The 22,382-nt window shown below is 27.0% G+C and overlaps 1 protein-coding gene across 3 annotated transcripts; it reads right to left on the reverse strand.

Annotated features, from left to right (window-relative positions):
• Positions 1 to 7,928: 7,928 nt before the first annotated feature.
• On the reverse strand, positions 7,929 to 19,399 carry HDAC6 (histone deacetylase 6). 3 transcript variants are annotated; one of them, XM_089216161.1, is made up of 18 exons: positions 19,258 to 19,399; positions 15,281 to 15,406; positions 13,753 to 13,883; positions 13,507 to 13,690; positions 13,250 to 13,347; positions 13,013 to 13,186; positions 12,757 to 12,949; positions 12,636 to 12,695; positions 12,482 to 12,571; positions 12,315 to 12,421; positions 12,015 to 12,226; positions 11,865 to 11,946; positions 10,734 to 10,821; positions 10,477 to 10,659; positions 10,243 to 10,400; positions 9,978 to 10,173; positions 9,768 to 9,897; positions 7,929 to 8,691 (listed from the first exon to the last, which is right to left on the reverse strand). In XM_089216161.1, the coding sequence occupies exons 2-18, from the start codon at positions 15,326 to 15,328 to the stop codon at positions 8,387 to 8,389; spliced, it is 2,439 nt and encodes an 812-aa protein (XP_089072287.1). In that variant the 5' UTR covers positions 15,329 to 15,406; positions 19,258 to 19,399; the 3' UTR covers positions 7,929 to 8,386. The 3 variants fall into 3 exon arrangements, with proteins under 3 accessions (XP_089072287.1, XP_089072286.1, XP_089072288.1); XM_089216160.1 differs by lacking the exon at positions 19,258 to 19,399 and adding an exon at positions 15,890 to 16,171; XM_089216162.1 differs by lacking the exon at positions 19,258 to 19,399 and adding an exon at positions 15,082 to 15,191.
• Positions 19,400 to 22,382: the final 2,983 nt, after the last annotated feature.

Raw genomic sequence — 22,382 nt, forward strand, 5'->3', positions numbered from 1 at the left:
GCCAAGAAACCATGACCGCATAATCGACGTTCTGAGTTGATAACAGTTTGCTTAATACATCGCAGAACAATACTTAACATACGATAGTCGATGGCCGCCGCTGCCGGCTATAGTTGACAAGTAATAGTTGGTAACGAATGACGATGAACGATCTGTTCCACCTTGCCACTACGTTTAAACGCTTTCTTTGTACAATTTACACGATTGGGTTTGAAGCTTGGTTTTAATTGTTTAGCAGGTATATTTTAAGAAGATTTCGATGTATCCAAATCAAAAATCGAACGAATAGTTTTTGAGCTAATATAATTATTTAATTTTGTGTACTTTAAGTATAGGATATTGTGTCTATTGCAGCGGTCCTCCACCCGTGGTACGCGGAAAGCTCATAGGTGGTAGGTACGTGAAGAAAATCTACCTTTATAAAAAAAAAAAACAATTTATTAATAAAATTCTATACATATAACATAAACGTATACAGTATTAATAAGCAAAAAAATGGTCAGGTGATACGTAAAAATTTTCAAATTGTGCAGGTGGTACGCGACTATAAAAAGGTTGAGAACCGGTGGTCTAGGGTATAACGGGTTAAGTACTCGAGTAGTCAAGTATAAGATATGGCCGATATGGGGCATAGACGTTACAAAAAAAAAAAAAAAAAGTAGTACCTAATCACATAATCAATATAATAAATACTAAATAGCCAAATTGGAAGTCTCTAAAAATTATCCAAATATAATAAATAAAACATTTACCATAGTCATAAAATATTACACAATAATATTATATTATAGGTAGCTTATAATTTTATAAAACCATTTTTAAGGATTATCATTCTCAGTGCAAACATTTCAAATTTCAATAACTCAGAAGCAACTCATTAGAATTTTTATTTAGAAAGGTAAATGCGTAAGAATTTTCAAAAAAATACTTCGCTAAATAACTCGCAGTGAAAGGGAGGTTCTCATTTGAAAAAAAAAGTAGAAGTTTTTATTGCTACAGGACACTCGTTAAGAGATTTGAAAATATGATTTTTAGGTGTACTTTAGAAATCTAAAAATCAGAATTTGAATAAATTAACTATTAAAGGCAATAACGGGGGTTAGCATGCTTAAAAAATCACCCTGTATATTAAACCCTATATGATATAATATGTATGCTTATTGTAAATATTTATAGATTGTATTTTTTTTTGTCTAATGCATTGTACAGTTTTAGCTACATTTCGACTCACTTATTCATATTCCATATTCAATATTATTTAACATATTCATAAATCATACAACGTACCTTAGTTCCTTAGTACCTATATACATGTATGTATAATAGTATGGTCCGGAATTCGGATTAGAATGAAAAATGCATTTGTTATTCGAGTGATCGCTGTAATCTGAAATCTGCATAAAGTATTTTTTTTTTTTTCATTTCAACAATACGATTGGGTTTTCATCATAAAATTTAAATTATTAAACGTGAAACTTTTGTTTTGCATTTTTCGATGTCTTTCTTTTTATAATAATATATATTGTGATAATTTTATAGGTAGGTAGGTAGGTAAATTTCCCATTAAATGTTATTCGTTCAAAATGCATATTATTATCAATTATTTATGAATTTTATGAATGTGATCGGTTGTATTCTAAATATACCTAAGCCGGGCCTATAGAATAATGTGAACAAAAAATACGGTTTTCAATTATTCAAAATGGTATTTTTCTCATTTATTAAGAATAATGTATCGTAATAATATGATAGTAATTTATTATAATATGGAGACAACCCACGTCCTTATAATCGACCGATGTTTGTTCTGTTGAAGATTTTTGTTCTTTTTGATCTATAATAGTCATTACGTCATTAGTCTACAGATATTACATTTTATTAGATTACAATATATTATACCTAAAGACTATACAGGTTAGTAGTTACATAACTTATAACTGACAATGTCATTTCAACACGGATAACGGGTAGAAATTCACCATTAGGTACCTACCTTCAGGTTTACATAAACAAAATCAAATTAATTTAATCATTTGCTAATCAAGGAAAAGTGTAGAAGCATCGAGATCGAACGTGTTTTCACACGTAATTTCACCTTTGACCTGTTTTATTTATTTATCATGCGTACTTAGCTTTTTCCGTTTTCAAAGTTTTGAATGGCCTGAACGAATTATACCTGAACAATAAATACAGGATGAAATTTTTTATTTCCAATATTTGTGTTGTTTATCATTTTAATGATTAATTATCAAAGCGATTGGGTACCTAGGTAGTAGATACCTGTGTGATTTACAATTTTTTTTTATGCTCGTCAAAACTAGCCAACCAAACAATATTTAAAAGATAGGTAAGTATTCGAAATTTAAAAAAATGTGTGCAAAATTGTATAGATTGTATCAGGTAATACCTGCCGTAATAGAATATAATATTATATTTTAGGGGAAATTTTTTAGCAATAAATATTATGTAGGAATATAGGTTATTATAAGATTTATCTTATTTTCGTTCGAACAATTTTCCGTAAGGTTTTCGTCCTCATGGTTGCCTACTTATTATCCAGAATAAGTACAACGTGTATATAATTCAATTACCAATAAAAACTACGTACCTTATAGATTTAGCTGGTTTAAAGATTATGTGCTTTGAAGTGGATATACTTATACTACATAAATTATGTAATTTTATTAGTTCTAATCAGGGCTTGAAACCGAAAAAAAATTTTCCGATTTCGATTTCGGTTTCGGATAACGGTATATATTTTTTCCTATTTCGATTTCGGTTTTGGATAACGGTATATATTTTTTCCGATTTTGATTTCGGTTTTGGATAACGGTATTTATTTTTTCCGATTTCGTTTTTGTTTTCGAATACCGCTATTTATTTTTTCCGATTTCGTTTTCGGTTTTGGATAACGGTATTTATTTTTTCCGATTTCGTTTTTGTTTTCGAATACCGGTATATTTTTTTTCGATTTTGGGTTCATTTTCGATTCCCGTGGTCCCCACTGGTTGAAAATATTAAACTATTTCACCTTGCGGTAATGCGGTTAGCGGGGGAGCAACACACACCCAAAGAGACTTCTTTATTTAATGAGGTGGCCACTAAAACTTCACATTAACACTAAATTATATTAATAGTTAATACTATAATTCTATAGTGGACAGTCAGAAAAATCTTACTCTAATGGGCGTCCATTGTACTTTACTATGTGTCCATTTGGACACAAATAACATCCTTAAATAATGGCGACACAAAGCGTGCAGTCCTAAATTTAAAGTGTGCACATGAATCTGAGATGTGTACTAACTACTAGTAAAATATAAGTTACATCTTACATAACAACATAGCAATTTGAAAAGTAAAATAAAATATTTTACTAGTAACTACTGAAAAATTATACAGGGAATATAATGTATATATTCTCATTACAATGGTCAAATAACAATAATAGGTTTTTGTAAAATTATTATTATGTCATGGCGTATTGGCGTCATTATATTCCATCGGGCACCGGCGGTAAAGAAAACAATAGAATCGCCACCGCCACCGCTGCAGTGTGTGGTGTCATGGGGACCTTAACAACTTGGAGTTTGGACCAGACCAAATATAGTAATATACTAATAATATTACCATTGATTTTATAATAGATTTATTATTGTAAGAAATACAAGTTGTAAGAATAACAACTGTGCTCAGTAATATTGGGCAGTATGTTATACAAATGTGTACAAGTTATATTGATATAGAATTTATGATAAAACTTACAGACTAAAATATTCGTGAAAAATTACAAATCAATTTATTTTTAATTCCGAGATAATATTATTAAAAATTTATAAATTATACACCTGTCACCATAAAATATGATCTAACCTATTTTACATCCTGTTTATTTATAAAATAAATTACCAAAGTACTTACATCAAAGTTATACCTAAACAGTTATAGTTATATATACAATTTAATTAGGCATACGTTACAACATTTTACATTTACATACTATTACGTCATATAAGTTATTAGTTATTACCACGAATTAAGATATATATCTTAATTCGTGGTTATTACTTATTCCTTATAATGAATAGAATATAATACTGTTTATAGAGTATTATATATAAATATTATTATAGTCTAGACTTTAGAGTGAATTTGCAATCTAATTACCCGCATCTCACGACTACTATATTTATACTTTATTTCCTTCGGACGACCCAACACTCCTCAGTTGACCGTAATTATAACAGCTTAGCTATTTAAGTTTAAATGTGATATGTTCATTTTAAATTGTTTTCCGTTTTGGATAACGGTATTTATTTTTTCCGTTTTCGTTTTTGGATTCAAATATCGGTATTTATTTTTTCCGATTTCGTTTTTGCTTTCAAATATCGGTATTTAGTTATTAGGATTTTGATTTCGGTTTTGAATACCGTTATTGATTTTTTTTGTTTTTGATTTCGGTTTTGATATCGATTTCGTTTTTTAACGGTTTTAAACGGTATTCAAAAACGGTATCAAATACCGGTTTCAAGCCCTGGTTCTAATACAATAAACTCAGGTTTTGGAGTCAATGGAATGTTTGGTCATTTAAAAAACAAATTCTGTTTTGCACATTTAAAACTAATTTCAATATAGCATCAGATATAATCTAAGTCCATTTAATTACCTAATAAGTATATTACCTATGTATAAATCGGTAAGGCGATAATGGTTAAGACATAAAAATCTTAATTTAGGTAGGTATATTGTTTTCATATGATTTTACGACCACAAACGTTATTACATTGGGTAGGTACTTACTACCTACTATATACTATAACCCACTTTGCCAATTGTTTGCATGAATGATTTTAATATTGAACTAACTGAATACCTACTCAAACACTGAAATAATATAGGTACATCCCTATTCTCTAGATAACTGTTTAAATTTGTTAATGTTAGGATTAATAGAATATCTAATGAGTTAAGGTTGATTGGCCCTAATTAATAAACAATGGGTCTCAACCGGTGTGCCGCGAGATCGACTAGGCGTGTCGCGAAAAATGTCTGATATTTGTAATTATGTTGGTAAAAAATATTGAAAACAGTACTTTATTTCATTACATTTGCGTTGAGTGTGCCTTGAAAACTTGTGATGTATAATATAATGTGCCGTGAACCAAAAAAGCTTGAGAACCACTGCCCTAAAGGTATATAATAAGGAATTGGAGCCGTTAAGTTGAAATAATTGGCCCACGACCACCTGGATCATGGTTTAAAAATTCATCAATAATATTATTTAACAATGAAAATATAGTGGAAAATTGTCTCAACTTAATATTTTCATTTTTGAAAATTCTTTGGATTTAGATTTTATTTATTTAATAATCTAGAGACTGTAATATGAATATAATATAGGTTATTGGATTTGGTAGTGCTTCAGTTTTAGTCTAGATAAAATTATACCACATTCAGTTAAATCTGCAAAAATATTTACTAACCAACCAGAACATAATAACCAATTTACATTTTACACCCATTACATAATGATCAACCACGTTTGTTGAATCTGTAATGGAGACTGATTGAGTTAATATTATACATGTTGTTCGAACCTAAAATAAAATTGTTTTGTTTAATATAACAATTATATTGTAATAATTATTTCCTTTTTCTTTGTTAAAATGTAATAATACAACAAAGTTATGTCAAATATTAATAAAATTATTAAACATTATATAAATATATTATTTTACAACTGAAACAGTAAACGAGACTAAATGAAATACCAGACAATAATATTCTGAGAATTGTATGAAACTGATGGTAATCTATTCAAGGTAGATGAAAATAGAGGGTAGGGTATATACTATATAGTATGTATACCCAATGGCCAATGTGCCTCAGAAATTATTTGGGTCCCCTATAACAACTAAAACCAATATTTATAAATTATCTTAAAAATAAATTGAAAATAATATTAACATAACTGTCTTACATTTAAAAAATATAGTTTGAAGACTTCTATTTAGAAATTTTATGAAGTTTAAAAAATAGTTTTTAAGTATCTTTTCCGACCAAAAAATGTTTTTAAAACATTTAAAAATTTTGGATGATTGAAAAATGTTTTAAAATATCCAATCACCTTAAAAAAAATTAGCTTATATAATTTTGCTGAGTGGGTATTAACTATAACCGACTCTTGTTTTTATTACTCTTCAAACAAGACAGTTTCATAATAACGATATCATGATGGTTGTCAAATTAGTAATAATATAGGTTGACCGTGTGGGTATTTTTAAAACTTTTTCCCGATATTGAGACGTCAAGTAGCGTTAAGAATGATGAACGTTTTTTTACTTTACATATTACGAGCGTAGTCGACCATACATATTTGTAATGTGGTACCACAAGTTCTGCGCCAATTATACCGCCAGAGATTAACATGACAAATTTAGTATTATCAAAAACTGTTCCCTATATAATACACATACAACACAACTTGAAGATTATCTTTATAAATTTATTTTGTCTATAAATTATAATAAATTAAAAAATATTGTTTTATATATTATATTATGCCCATAAACATGAAAAAAAAAAATATATACAGGGTAATTTTTTAAGCATGCTCATCCTATTTTTATGAGTAATTTATGCATGTATTAAAACTAAAATTTGAAATTTTTAAATACACGAAGGCTATTTATCGAATCATTGACAATTTTTGTATCACTTAAGGATGATCTTGTGATAATACAAACTTCAGTTTTTCAAATAGGAAACACTCTTTTTTATTTTTTATTAATAAGAAGATTTATTTTTTTGAGAATTTTGATGCATCTGAATCAAATTTTAAATTAGTAGTTTTTGAGTTACATAAGTTTGTGTACTAAGTTTAATATGTTTATGGTAATGGGTGAAGTATATAATGGGCTTGGACAATTTTAAGTTACCTATTACTGTAGATTTGTCAATATAAATAAATTGTAAAAATTATCAGAGTATAATAAATACTACAGTAGATCTAAAATTACATAAAGTTTTTATTTTTATTAAACTATTTTTAATGATTACTATCCTCAATATAAACATTTTATAAATTCAGAAACTATCAATACAAGAAAGGACATACATTTTCCTATGCAGGTGCCTTGTATTGAATACTTCTTAAAAAATATATTCACAAACATTTATAAACATATTGTAATTTATAAAATTTTAGGAAAGAAAATATATATTAAATATTGTATTGTGTAATATTAATATCATAATTTTAAACTGTATATAAATAGTTAATACGGGTGTGATGCACTAAAAAGTATCATGTGTAATATTAATTGTGAAAATATATGACAAATTTTTAAAAACAACTAATTAGTTATTCTTTATTAGATACTTATAGATAAATTTGGTACAAAAATAATTTATAATAAATTTAATAGTGTAAGTAGATATAAAGCGAAAGCAAATAATTATTTTAGTGAATTGCAAGATGATGAATAAGTTCATACTGTTATAAAAATAAAGTAAAATAATTAAATATTTACCAAAAAATGATATGTTCACAGTTATTCTTCATTTTATTTTATAATATAACTATAGACTAAACTTTATTGTTGAAATTTTCTACTCCGTGAAATTTTATTTTACATCTATATTAGATTTGGATGATTAAGTCTAGGATTTAATTATCACTTCAGTTATGTTAAATAATATTTCATTATTATTTTAAAGCTATAACAATTTGTAGATTATTAGCATTCAAACAATATAAAATGCATAAAATTCAACATTCTAGAAATGGCATTATCAATAATGAAATATTTTATTTTAAAAATAATTGGATACATAGCTGTTTGTAACTTTAACATAACTATAAGCAAAAATAATTGGATCAAAATTGGTTGTAGACTTATCAGTTATAAAAATTAACATCAATAATGTGAATATAGACAAAATATATTATTTTTACGGATACTGAATAAACACTACCATTAATTTACTTATTGAATTACATAAATACATTTTTAAAAGATTGTGGTTTAGAAATTATGGTTACATCTTACAAATAAACAAATAATTATTTCAGTATGCTTTTTGTTGCAATGTTTGCATTGTTACAACGTATAAGTGAATAGTTATTGATACAATGGTATTATTTTAATCACTTAGAAACGCATGACAATAGTAATTAGAAACAAATGTTTTATTCAACAATGGAATCAGTAAGCATATTGAAAATTAAACAACATATGTGAGAAAAACTAGAATCCTAGTAATTAATATACATAAACAATATATATATAAATACTTAAAAATCAAGTTTAAATCACAAAAAACTTATCTAAATTATTATAAGTAAATTAATCAACAATATAACTATAACTATTGAAGACATTAATTAATCATTAACACTAAAAGAGTGTTTACTCGTTCTCTCATAATTGAAATACTTAAAACACGACCAATAATTTTTCTGGGTGTTAACTACTCTTTTTATTGTCTTCTGAGCGTTTTTACAAATGGGAAATTCTATGTCTAAAGGTGGTAGAGGATCTCCTAATAAAGCTTTCGTGCACATAGTCATACAATATGAAACCGCATCTATATTGTAACCTCCTTCTAAGGCAAGTATGACTTTACCGTTGGCTAGAGAGGACAAAAAATGTGTGAGATGTCCATAACATTCAGGCGTCACTTTACAACCTGTAAAAATGTATAGACGTGAATAATAATGTTTTTAATTCTAGACATAAGTGAATTAATAAAATATTGTTGATCTAAATCTGATAGATGTCAATATCATAGTAGAATTGTTGGGTTTGTCAACTACTTTTTATTGAACTTCTTATAAGCTGCATTAAACTTCAATTTTGTCTATTTTATTTTAAATAATGTATGAAATAATTTGTAAAAGTAGCTTAAAATTATCTTATTTTAAAAGACATATTATAAAGTTGGATATTAAATATTAAAAAATTGAAATAAATGCCGCCTGTAGAATATTACCCTATTCATTATAATAAAAAGAAATAAAAATTTTGTGGGGATAGGATTATTATTATTGTTATGTATTTAAGTGGAAAAAATGGCACTAGCACTGGGTGCCTTAACTTGAGACAACACACACCCATGAATTGTTTTTAAAAACCATATTGCATTTTAAAATTAATCTGGGGCTACAGTAATTGTATAAACAATACTTAAAATAGCATAAGTTTTATAAGAAAATGAATTTAAGTCTGAAAAACGCAAGTGTCATCAGTGGGTGGCGTCTCCATTCAAAATTTTGTTCTTCCTTCTCTTAGCTCAGACTCTTATTGTGCCGATTGTGTATATATTTATAAATAAAAGAAAAAAAAGTCTGAAAAACAAATAAATAATAACTTTTAAAACATTTTATTTTCTTATCTCATAATTACCCCTTCAATTCACTATGGTATTGTCATGAGACCCCTTGTGAGTTACTTTGAATTAGTATTTAAATATACTTAAGATATTTAAAATATTTTATACCTAACTATTTAAAGAGTAGGTGTGTGGTTTCCTTAAAGATTCTAATTTAAAGACCAATTGGCTTTTATATTGGATTCAAAATTTACCAAAATAATTAACAACAAAATCATATTGATGTAAATTAAATATTTAACACGCCTTAGATTTCAACTAAATCTATTGATTGTTGACAAAATTGATTTAATATAAACTAAAATTTGCTATGATTAATCATATATATCATGAATATATGATTAATGCAAATAATAAAAATATGATTTATTAACCTCCAAGTGGATCTCCAACTGCAGCGTCAAATCCAGCTGATACCAAGATGAGCTCAGGACTAAATTCATAGGCTACTGGTAAAATTATATTTTGCATAACTGAAATGTACTCAGCATCACCCATGCCACTCTAAAATAAATAAATTATGAAATTATTTTATCAAAAAATAATAGTTTATTAGCAAACTTTTCAGCTAGAACAATGCTTACTTTATTCCATGGTATATTAATGGTATATCCTTCTCCACTCCCTGAACCTGTCACCTTATGCGAACCTTCTTCAGAGCATGGGAAAAATTTTGCGTTCTGGTAACGATGAATTGATATATACAAAACTCTTGGATCTGAACTGAACGCTCTCATTGTGCCATTGCCAAAATGTATGTCCCAATCCAAAATCATAATTCTAATTTAACATACAGATATGGTGATAAATAAATAATGTAACTTAAATACAACTCCTTTTTTGACATACCTTTTGAGACCATACTTATTTAAAGCATAACTTGCAGCAATAGCAACAGAATTAAAGATACAAAAACCACAAGCGATATCAAGTTCTGCGTGATGACCGGGAGGACGAATTACAGCCACACCTGATGCACTTTCATTACTCATTACAGAATCAACAACCTGTAAGTAAAACAATTGGGTTTGGTTATTTGTTTCATAACTAGTTGTAATAACAATAATTAATTTATGATAATACTTGCAACAAACACCCAGACGCCAAAGCTGAAACTTTATATGTGTCTGAAGTCAAATATACAGAATCATAACATTTTTCTTTTTCACTCAATTCTGATGGCGACAATTTGTGTAAATTTGACATTTCATCTACATGTTCTCTAGAATGGGCAAGAAGTAATTCACTTTCTTCAGCTTCTCTTGACTAAATTAAATCAAATTTTTATCAATAAAATAAAATTCAATTATTAATAATAATAATAATAAATATGCTCATACTGGTAAAATTAAAAGTCGATTTGTCAATTGAAACTCATTGTACATATTTAAAATTGCACTTATTCTACCTGGGCATTCTGGATGTCCACTATAACAATAAATTAAAATAAAATCACAATATTATGTTCTAACAACTTGTAATAATCAGATATTATGTAGGTTTTATTCGAATCATTTTAGACACTGAAAGGAGGGAATGAATGTTTAGTATCTATTACAATAATGTTTTTTATCTGTCAGTTATCAATATTTGTGAAAAATGCTCAGATTTTCGACATCAGCATTTTTTCTGATAGAAAATAGAATTTTGTAGTTACTTTAATGTATGTAAAAATTGAAAATTTTAGGTAGTTTTAAAAAGAGCCAGGGAAAACTAAAAAAAGTAATAATTTTAAAACAAAATCGATTTTTTTATGTTGGAGTAACTCATAAACTAATAAACCTAGACCATAGAAATTTTCATAATATTTCATAACTGGTAACATTTGGTCAAAAATATATTTTAATTTTGAGCTATTGATAAGCTTGATAATTTTTTTTCAAATCATTGTAAATTAGATTTTTTCACTTACTAAGATTGCTTAAAAATTTAACACAAGGTTCCCCATAAGAAACTTTAATAGTAGTTCAAAAATGTTAACATACATAGGACATACTATATTTTATATGTTTTTAAAGTTCAAATATTTACAAAATTCATTAAAATCTCGAAAATTCACAAATTATTTTTCAGGTAGGAATTAATTTTTCTTTTCATAGAAAAAATTTTAATAGAGAATTTTAATAGAAGATTTCCCACAAGTTTTTTTAATTTTATCAAAACAAAAAATTCGGAAAGTTACGCTTTTATAGTTATGCGATTTTTTTTAAAATTATTTAAACAACTAGGATGACACAACTTCTTCGCTCAACAATACTTGTTCTTATCATTGAATTCAAATATAACACATTTCAATAACACCTGACAACTACCCAAAAGTCTACCATTTTTACTTTGTTTTTTAGTATCAATCGTAAATCGTTATAAAATACCATTAGTTTTAATATTTTATTTTATTATTTTAAAATCATTGATAATAATATGATACATTATATCTAGGTAAGCTATATTAGATAAGCAAAAAGTTATACCTTTCACTGCTCTCATGTTTTTGGTCCATAATCAGATCAAACGAAACACAAACTTTATTATTTATGTTTAATAACTGAGTCTCTATAAATATAAATTGTTTATTTTAAATATTGGATCATAACATTTAACGCATTAAAATATGTCCTTACCAGAAATTAAATGTTGAAGAACTGAAAATTCGTCTACTTTTGAAATATCTTGAGTAGGATAACAGTCAACAGTTGGAAACACGCTCAATGGTTCCTCATCGTATGAATACATAGATACTGCCTTAAATGTTTGACTTAATAAAAAGTCAACTTGAAAACATTTCCAGTACTTCTGATGTGCAAAAATTACATTTTGTATTGTTTGTATAATACTATAATTAAAATAATAATAAAAAAGGTATTATTTTCTTTTTCTATTTTTTTTCAATATTGCCTACAAATAAAATATTTAAAAATTACCTTGTACACGGATTGCTAGTCATATCGAGTGATGGACATGGATCTCCGAGTAATGATTTTAGTGTTAATGCTGCACCTTCCGCTAATGATTTCAAACAATATCCCCCCTTAAATACCCATGTTAGTACACATATTTTTGAATTTCTTGATATAAAAGTAAAATATACCTCAAGTAAAACAGCAACTCTTCCACACGCAAAACCCATAAGTGAATGAACTAAATGAGCATAGCATGCAGGTGTAACTTCCATTTCTCCCTAAATACAGATAATGTTACACTTAAGTGTTTAATATAAATCATGATATTATGATGATAATTACCTCTGGACATCCTAGAGCAGCATCATAACCAGATGATATTAATATAAGATCTGGTTGAAACTAAAATAAGCATTGTTGTAATCAGATTTAAAAGAACACAGAAAATATCAATGTGACTTACTTCTGAAGCGACAGGCAATAAAATTTGATGAAAAATAGCAAGGTAATCAGTGTCTCTCATGCCAGTAGCATTGAGTGGTACATTTATATTGAAACCTTGGCCATCACCATTACCAGTATAGTCCCAATCACTTTGACGCAAATTGGGCCAAAACTGTCCATGTTCATAACGATGAATAGAAAAATACAACACTCTAGAAAAATTAAAACTTCTGTCAAGATAAAAATTCATATAATAATAAAAATTTAAATTTTACCTTGGATCATCATAAAACATTTGTTGTGTAGCTTGTCCATGATGAACATCCCAATCAACAATTAAAATTTTAGATACTGAATAGTGACGAAGAACATATTCTGCAGTTATAGCTATATTGTTAAAAAAACAATAGCCACAAAATTCTGATTTCATAGCATGATGTCCAGGAGGTCTTAAAAAACAAATCAGACTTATAACAACTCATAAAGAATAAATATAATATAATAATTCTTACCTGATAAAAGCCATTCCATTTTGTATTTTGTTTTCACAAATTGCTTTAACAAGTTCTATTGAACTACCTGTAGCTAACAAAGACTGCTTATACGTTGACTAAAATGCAAATATAATTTAAATTCTATGCATGATTATTTGCAAAATTAATATTTCTATACAAAATAATATAATACAATAATACATTCAACTAATTCATTGTATATATATATATATATATTGTTTTTTTTATATACACTAAAACTTAAGTTAACTTACCGGATGAAAGTAAATTGCATCAAATTTAGAAGACAATGTTTGTAAAAGATCAACTGATTGTATGTCATCAGTAGATTTTAATATGTCTATTATATTTTGAGAATGTTTCATTAATAACTCATCATTAGTAGCATTCCGACCTTGTATTTTAATACATCTTTCAATCAATCCTAACTCATTACACCTGTTGAAATTTTAAAATATAGCAAATAAAACAGTTTTTATAAATTATCTACCTAAGTTTACCTTTTAATGATGGATTCATATCGTTGAGGATTTTCTGGATAATTAACATCCCAAGCACACAAATGATTAGAAAACTGATTGTCATAGATAATTCCAGTACTTTTAATTGATTTGTCAATAAAACTTCTAGCCTGAAAAAAAAATGGTATATTATTAGATTTATCTAAGGTAGATATTTATTTTAACTTATTATATTTGGTGTAAATACTGTTAATAACAAAATTAAATATTGTAAATGATTGAGTGGTATACTGCCGTCATAAGCAAAAACGCCGTAAGTCCCAAAAAATAAAAATGAGGTTATAAAAAAAAAATTATTGTGAAATTCGGCTTGTGTAGATAAATATTCAGTATGTCTGAAATATTACTCTAAACATATAATACAATCAATAATCAAATAACTTAAACACCGTAAATCGTAGAAAATACAAAAAAGCGTTTTTCTCAAAATCGTTCTCCGGTGACTTACAGCGTTTTCGCTTATGACGGGAGTATATATATCTTTTAAATGACTTTTGTAATTTTTTTTTTGGTTTTTGTTTTTAATTAATAAATAATAATGAAATAATTACTTAAACTTGTTTTTTTTTTTTATAATACAAGTATTTGTAGTTAACCTTTAAGAATAGTATAAAAATATTGTTGAAAAAAAAAATGAAAAATATTCAAGAAATAATGTTTACAAACTTATTATTAGAATAATAATAATAACAATTTAGATAATAATGAAATGTTTATCAAATGCTTTACAACTATAATTAAAATGAGTATTCTTGAAAATACTTTTTGTGTATTGTATTCTAAAAAATCTATCAGAAATCTATACACATTCAAAAAAAATAAATGTATTAATCAGAATTCTTGATCAAATTAATTTTAATTTTGATTGTTAATAGAAACACAATTTATCGAAATGGTCCAAATATAGGTATATTTTGTATGAAAGTAGATCAATAAATACATCACTTTTAAATTAATATGAAAAATATAATTTTCTACACCTATCAACTACAAATTATTATCAGTAAAATATAAATTTTAACTTATATTTACTTTTTACTCCTAATAAATAAAAATATACTATTAATATAAATTTTATCAACACTAAACACAGATTAAGAGAAAAAAATGTTTTAATATTGGCAGATAATTGTACTTCTAAAACCCTTTTAATTTCAAAAATATTTTTTATTTTCTGTTTATTTTTTTTATCACAAGAAAATTATAAATTTTTTTTAAATAATATGATATTCAAAATTAAAATTATTGACACTACAAGTTTTTCTAGTAACTAGTTAGAGTAATAAACACATTTAAAACTATACTGACTTCTTTGGCTGATTATATTAAACTGATTTGTGCCATCAATTGTCAATATATTGTTATGCAATCAGTTAACACAATACCATCATTCACAGTAAGTTGTATACTTATCAAAACTACATAATTAAGTATCAAAATAATATGGTGAAATATTTATAATATAGATATTATTATTAGATATACTCTTTAACTTAATACAACTCACATTTTTGAAATCATCTTGCACATGGTCATACATTTGACGACCTTTCATATTATTTGTTTCCAGAAATTCCTTTTTTCTTGCAGCTATTAGATCACTTGTTGTGGGTTTTATTTTAATTTGATTTTCCTGGAATAAATTTAATAAATAAGTGTAATAAAGTTTTATGGAAGATTACAAAAAAAAAAATGGATTAACTATAATATGATAAATTGATATTAATCAAAATTTAATGGACTTATGATCACTAAATCATAACTCATTAAATATTTATGGAACTCAACGTTCAGCATTATTAGAAATTTATAGACAATCCTATCAACTCAAAATTGCAATGTTTATTAACTGTAATTATTATACTACCTAGCACATATGTGTACATACATCACAACGAGTTGAACAGTTAAAAATGTTTTTGAAATTGGCAAAATAATTTTTAAAAAAAATTGCAGAAATGAAAACCTACAAGACTTCAAGAAACATACAACATAACTACAGAAACAAGTAATATCGAGTACCAACTAAGTGGACATTAATAGGCATCAGCTACATAATTTTTTCTGAGGTTGTAAAAACGAGAATCACCGATACTAATCTTACCAGTACACTTACCATTAGTTAAGTTAGCTGTGAGTCAAAAAGCAATACAATATCATTTGGTGACTGTAAAGAAATGATGAGATAGTAATAATTATACTGTTGTTCAAAACGATCAATATAATTCACATAATGCCTCAAGAATAAAATCGTCAAAAGTATAAAGAAATAAAAAACAACTACGTTAAAATCAAAAAAAAAAATTTATAATTTAATATTTAAACACGACGACGCGTTTTGCTTGTCACATGCTCAAGCAGATGACTGCCAGAATCGGCAGAATCCGAAAAATTAGTGCTCTGCTTATCACCAATGATAGGCCGCGAAATTAATCTGAACAGGCAACAGGGTAACCTACAACGGCCGAGATTCAGTGGTTCCAAAACGTACAAATGATTATTGTTTCCGAGCGATTTGGCGGTAAAGCATATTATTGTTGTTTTTTTCGGTTGTGAATGATTTGAATTTTCGATTGTTTTGAAATTTTGAATCTCGAACCCGCCGACTCCACACGGTTAACACGCTCTCGTCGAAAATTATTTTAATCATTTTTGAGTTATCACATATTACTTAAATTAATAATTATAGAGATTAATGTTTTTGAAAGTATAATATGTAGGTGTTAAATGTTATTATTATTTGACATTGTACTCGACTAGAATTTTTCAATGCAAAAAAAAAACATTTTTGAATTTTAATGTTTTAATTGTTTTGAAACAATTTTTAGATAAATCGATATTCCATTCCCACAGGCCACAAAAATATTATTATCTATCGATTTTATAATGGGTAATTTTTACTCTTAAGAATATTCAAAAATAGACAATATTTTGTCTATGTTGTACATGAAACATGACACATGAGTCAGTCAAAGAAAACAAACACTGACCTAAATGGCAAAATTCTTCCCGGGACGTGCATAAGACTATCCCACTATCCCAATCTTACCTAATCTAAAGTCAAGTTGACATCCTTTTGACATTTCAATTATTCGTCCTAAAAGCTACAACGTACCCAACAATTGTTAATCCATCAAATTAACAGCCCTCCATTTTGATAATGAATTAACAAACACTATTATATAGTCTATACAAGACAAATTTATTGTAATATATTATAGTATTATATACTATAGTGATTCAGTAAATTTAAGCTAAATAGCTAAGTACCTACTTGAATCAACAAATTTGTGCATTACAGTAATCTAATAGTTTGTATGGTTGTGGTAGTATAGTAAATCAGTTTAAGTTTTTTGGGTTAGTCATTTCATATTTTTTAGAAAATTGGTCAGGCACTAGAGCGCTACTGGAATACTGGATGACTTGCTAACATATAATTTGGCGCCAATGATAGCAGTATTAATCTATATTCATACTGCCAAGTAATAGGTAAGTGTAGACAGTGTAGATATCTAGACATCTAGTGACGTATACCCATCTACATAGTACTATTTTTTTTATTGTGAACCCTCTGTAATATTAAGAACAAAAAAATATCTAAGAAAAAATAAGTGAAGATAGGGGATTAAAAAAATAAATATTTTACAATTAAGATAGTAAATTGTATATTCACTAATTGCCAGGTTGAAAAGTAAGACTGTCGGGAATTATAATTTGAAATGATTAGATCCTTCCAATTGAATAATTTTTTCACTAAAATGTTTAAATGACAAATGTTAGAACCTAAATATGTGTAAAAAAACTCAAGTCTCAAGACACTGCGATCAATACTACTTAATCTATTAAAAGTTATACTAAGTTCGAAAAATATCTTTACAAAATTTACTTGTGAATTTGATAATCTGAAAATAAATGTGTATGCAAAAAAACATTTTTCTAAGCCAATGTATTTAAATTGTTACTACATTAAAACATGAAAACAACCTATAGGACAATATTTACAAATTAGTTTACTCATATATATATTGAAGCAGTGGCGTGACGAAGGACTATATTTGAGGCACATGCCTCAGTTTGAGGGGTGTTGGGTGTCCTCAAAGATCATCTGATGTGTTAAAAAAAGCATTATTATTTAAATGAATAAATATATTTTATCTTAAAAACATTTTTTAATGTTTTTTGTGATTGGTGGGATAGGTGGTGGGTCTAACAATATAACTGTGCCTCGTAACTTAATAAAGTTGCCACGCCACTGTATTGAAGTACCTATATGACACTTTTCTTTATTTAAATCTTTAAGTATATATAAATATCTTTAAATATATATAAACTCGTATGAATAAAATTGTCATCTTAAATATCATTAATATTTTAATTTATCAGTATTTACTAACCGTCTGATAGAAACAAAAACGGAAAAATCATTAGGATTAAGGACTATGGGTGGGTAGTTGGAGTCTGCTGACTTTATCCCATTTGGCTATCCTCAGATATGATTCAATTATTTACTTACAAATACAGCATATGCATTTAATAGGTGCTTCATTACTCCAAATAAACTTACTATTTGAAAATTGTAATGTTTTTATTTGTCAGCAAATTTAACAAAGTCCATAACTCGGTTAGGTTAGATTATCAAGATAACTTTTCGCAGTTCTATAACAGTGGCTTATACATTAATATCACAAATAGTATTTAATCATAAACTTACAACCCCATAGGCCACAATATAAAATGTAACTTAGCTCACCTAGTTTAACTCTGTAGCTTGGAGGCCCAATCCGACCACCAACATGGCCTATTGAGTAAAAATGTAATCTGGGGAGGTGATTGTCCCCTCACATATTTAACTGAGTGGAAAATAATGTCTTTTTACCTTATAGAGTTTTAGTCTTAATATAAGCCCCCCTCCCCAAGAATTTATCTTAGATTATACCTATATTATTATTGAGTATCGGTATTGGTATAGATAATAGATTAATAGAATATAAGTTAGGTATATCTACTATTTTATTAAACTACATAATGTTATTATTTTATGTAACATTAGTACAATTATTCAAGTAATTTAATTGTAAATGAATCAGGTTAATTTTTCAAATTAAAATATTTAAAAGAATAAATAAGGTGACAATGAAACTGTATTTTATTTGATCCTACATTTATAATCATAAAAAATCTATCACTTCAATATTTGGTAGTTTAATGATGGAAGTTAGCTTTTTCAATTATTTCATTTTTATTTACAAACTATTTTTGTAACACACAATTTATTATTTTTGAGAAATCCAGAACACTCAAGTACCTACCTCACATTTAGACTACACTTTTATAGACTTTAGTTCAACTAAAAAATATACAATATGCTTATGTAAATGTTAGTAATGAGAATGGCCAGCTATAGCCCTGCTAGTTACCTCCTCACACAGCATTAACACCACTGGACAATAATACTATAAAAATATAAAATGCTTATTACATTACCTGCTATCGCTATTATTTATTAAAGATGTTCGAATGCTTTTCTCGCAGCCCTGTTTGTAGTTTCGTAGTGGCGAGAAAAACTATGACGATAGGTAAACACTAATAACACTATAAACACGGTATTTTCACTTTGCTGAGATAATTAATCTATATAAAAAAAAAAAAAAACAATTGTATCAATTAAATATTTAAATATTGGATATAATATTGAACTTATGAAACGAATAACCGCGCACGCATAAGAAACGCTGAAACTCCTTTTATTAGGTACTGTACAGCAAGTTGTAGAGTTTGGTAGGTACACGCATTGATGACGAATGTTATCAAATATCAATTAAATTAATACATATATATCATAATAATATCTTTATTATCTTTATTGACGAAAAAAAACACCATTTACAATACAAATATATATAAATAAAATCGTGTAGTGACACAGATACAATAAAATTAAGTATAAATAATATAAAAATTCACAACCAATTATATTATAATAAGGAACAAAATATGAGGTATAAAATTCTATAATATACATAATTAATTATCAACTAAAATTAAAATCCATACTCCATAGTATTTCCTATAAACATCAGTATATTTGTAGGTGATGATTTTAAGTATGTTTTGGAAAATCTTTAATTATAAAACTTTCTTGATTTCTGGTGAATTTAGTATTTATTCGAAAATTTAATCGTTCCAGTAAATAAGGACAGTCTATTGAGTTATTTAGTAGTTTTAATAAAAATGAATAGTGAAGGATATTTCTCCTTTTATTTAGCGATTGTATATTAAAATATGATAATATTCCATTATAATCTGAATGTCGTGGACGTTCGACTTTAAATTTAAATGCTAAGAAACGAAGAAAACGATTCTGAACAACTTCGAGATTATAGGTAACTCCTATATTATTTGAAGACCAAATAAGGGATGCATATTCTAATTTAGATATGACAAACACAAAATAATCTGATATCTGATATTGGTAAATATATTAATTAGAATCGCGGCGCTATAGCTTAATTATAAATTTATTATATGATTCAGAGTAATTCATTTTTTTCCGATATTTATAGCCAAATAGTTGATACAATATTACACACACAACGAAAATAAGAGATACGATTCGTCGATACGCACATAACTTGTTGTTTCTATATTGTCTCCGTCAACAAACATACTAAACATTACAATGTATATTTTGAATGTAATTTGAAATTTACGTTTTACAGAACATTGACGCAACTATGGGGGTGCTAAGGGTTACTAACTCATTTAACTTTAAGCAGCCCCATTTTCCTCATATTCCATGTTTCGTTATAATTTAAAATATTTCTTGTTAAAATAATGTGATTTTATTTTTAAGAATTTATTATTATTATTATTTATTTTATCATGCATTATCATTACATTATATTTTATTATTATTGTATTACAAAATGTCAATTTTTAATTTTTGCAATACTGTATTAATAAGGGATATGTATACTGATTTATACTCAGTAGGTAGTCAATACATTATTATTACAATCCAAAACGGCTACATCAGGCCCGTGCTCAATGGTGGAGGGAGGGTTCAAACCCCCACATGACCGAAAAAATCGTGTTTCTCAATTTTGATCTATTACCTATATGTAATATTTTATAATCTTATTTGTAATAAATAATAATGCATAACATAATAGTATAATAGTATAATATAATATATAGTGTTGTCTTCATGTTTGCTGTTTATCCACTTTCGTCGTTGCCGTTATCGATAAAATATAATGACAATACAACGTATGAATATAAAGGTATTTTAATTTTTTTTTTTCAAAACACCCTCCGTTATGAAATCCTGCGCACGGGCCAAGGCTACATTAAAGAGAAGGCTGAAATTATAGTGTGTTGAGTGATTAAATCATTTCAAAATATGAGAACAAATAAAGCATTTTTAGAATTATAGTCAGAAATCGTACAATTTTGTGAAAAAATTACATATTATTGGACTTGGATGTATCCCATCCAGGTTAGCTTATTCATAATACAATTACCTTTGATATTTAAAGCAAACTATTTAAATTCAATTAACTAATTTAGTACGAGGGGCTATACTATATCCGAAAATATTTCTGTCGAACCGTATAATACAGTGTCGGTCTGGCCCACCCGGCGATCGCCGGTGGCCCTTGGATATTTTTCAATATTAGGGGCCCATAGGCCATAGCCAATTGTAAACGTAATAAAAAATAGTCATGTGTTTAAAATTCTAATTGGTCATAACTCTAATAAATATGTATGCATTGAACAAAATTTTAATAACTATTTACCAAAAATATTTCAAATTCTTTTTAAACTTACAACTAAAACGGGCTTGTTCAATACACCGTACATAGCATTAAAATATGTTCTTATACCTACTTCCAGGTAACTTGCAAACTTGCAAACTAACTTGGTTCTGCAGGTTCTACTGTACGAAAATTTGGTATGTATGACATGACATGTTTATAAGTATAAGTATGAGACCACGCTTGTATCCGTTTACAGAAGTACATCGAAATTAATGTAGACGTGTATAATGTATATCTGTAGTTATCGGTCAATTATTGATGGGACATTGACCATGGTTATTAAAAATATAAGATATAATCTATACCTATGTTTGTTTATATGTACACGGTGCAAACTTTATGTGAAAAAAACAATTTACCTTAAATATTAAACTTATATCAACATCGCCATAAAAGTATCATATTATTGCATTCTCAATTCTGCTTAAAATATGCACGTACGGCATTGATGATACCGGTATGGTGGTATATAGGTATACTGTTACGCCACACTCGATGTATGGAGGCGAGACTGCGAGAGTGGGAATCGCTCCAAACAAGGAAATGGTCAAATATAGTTCCGTCCCACCGAGTAATATTTCCTTAATGGATAAAATAAACATTATACATAATATTTCGTGTAAAAATTTAATTCAATGTGTTCTATATTCACGCATCTAGGTATATTTGAAATGATAGATTATTGTCATTTTATAGTAATTTATAATTATAATGCAATATTTGTGTATATTTTATATTATTAGGTTGTAATAATATTTTGAACATGATTTTATATTAATTATAAAGTGT

The sequence above is a fragment of the Diuraphis noxia genome, unplaced genomic scaffold (genome assembly GCF_037042655.1).
Source record: "Diuraphis noxia isolate RWA-SAM2 unplaced genomic scaffold, SU_Dnox_SAM2 contig0001, whole genome shotgun sequence".
Taxonomy (NCBI): Eukaryota; Metazoa; Arthropoda; class Insecta; order Hemiptera; family Aphididae; genus Diuraphis; species Diuraphis noxia.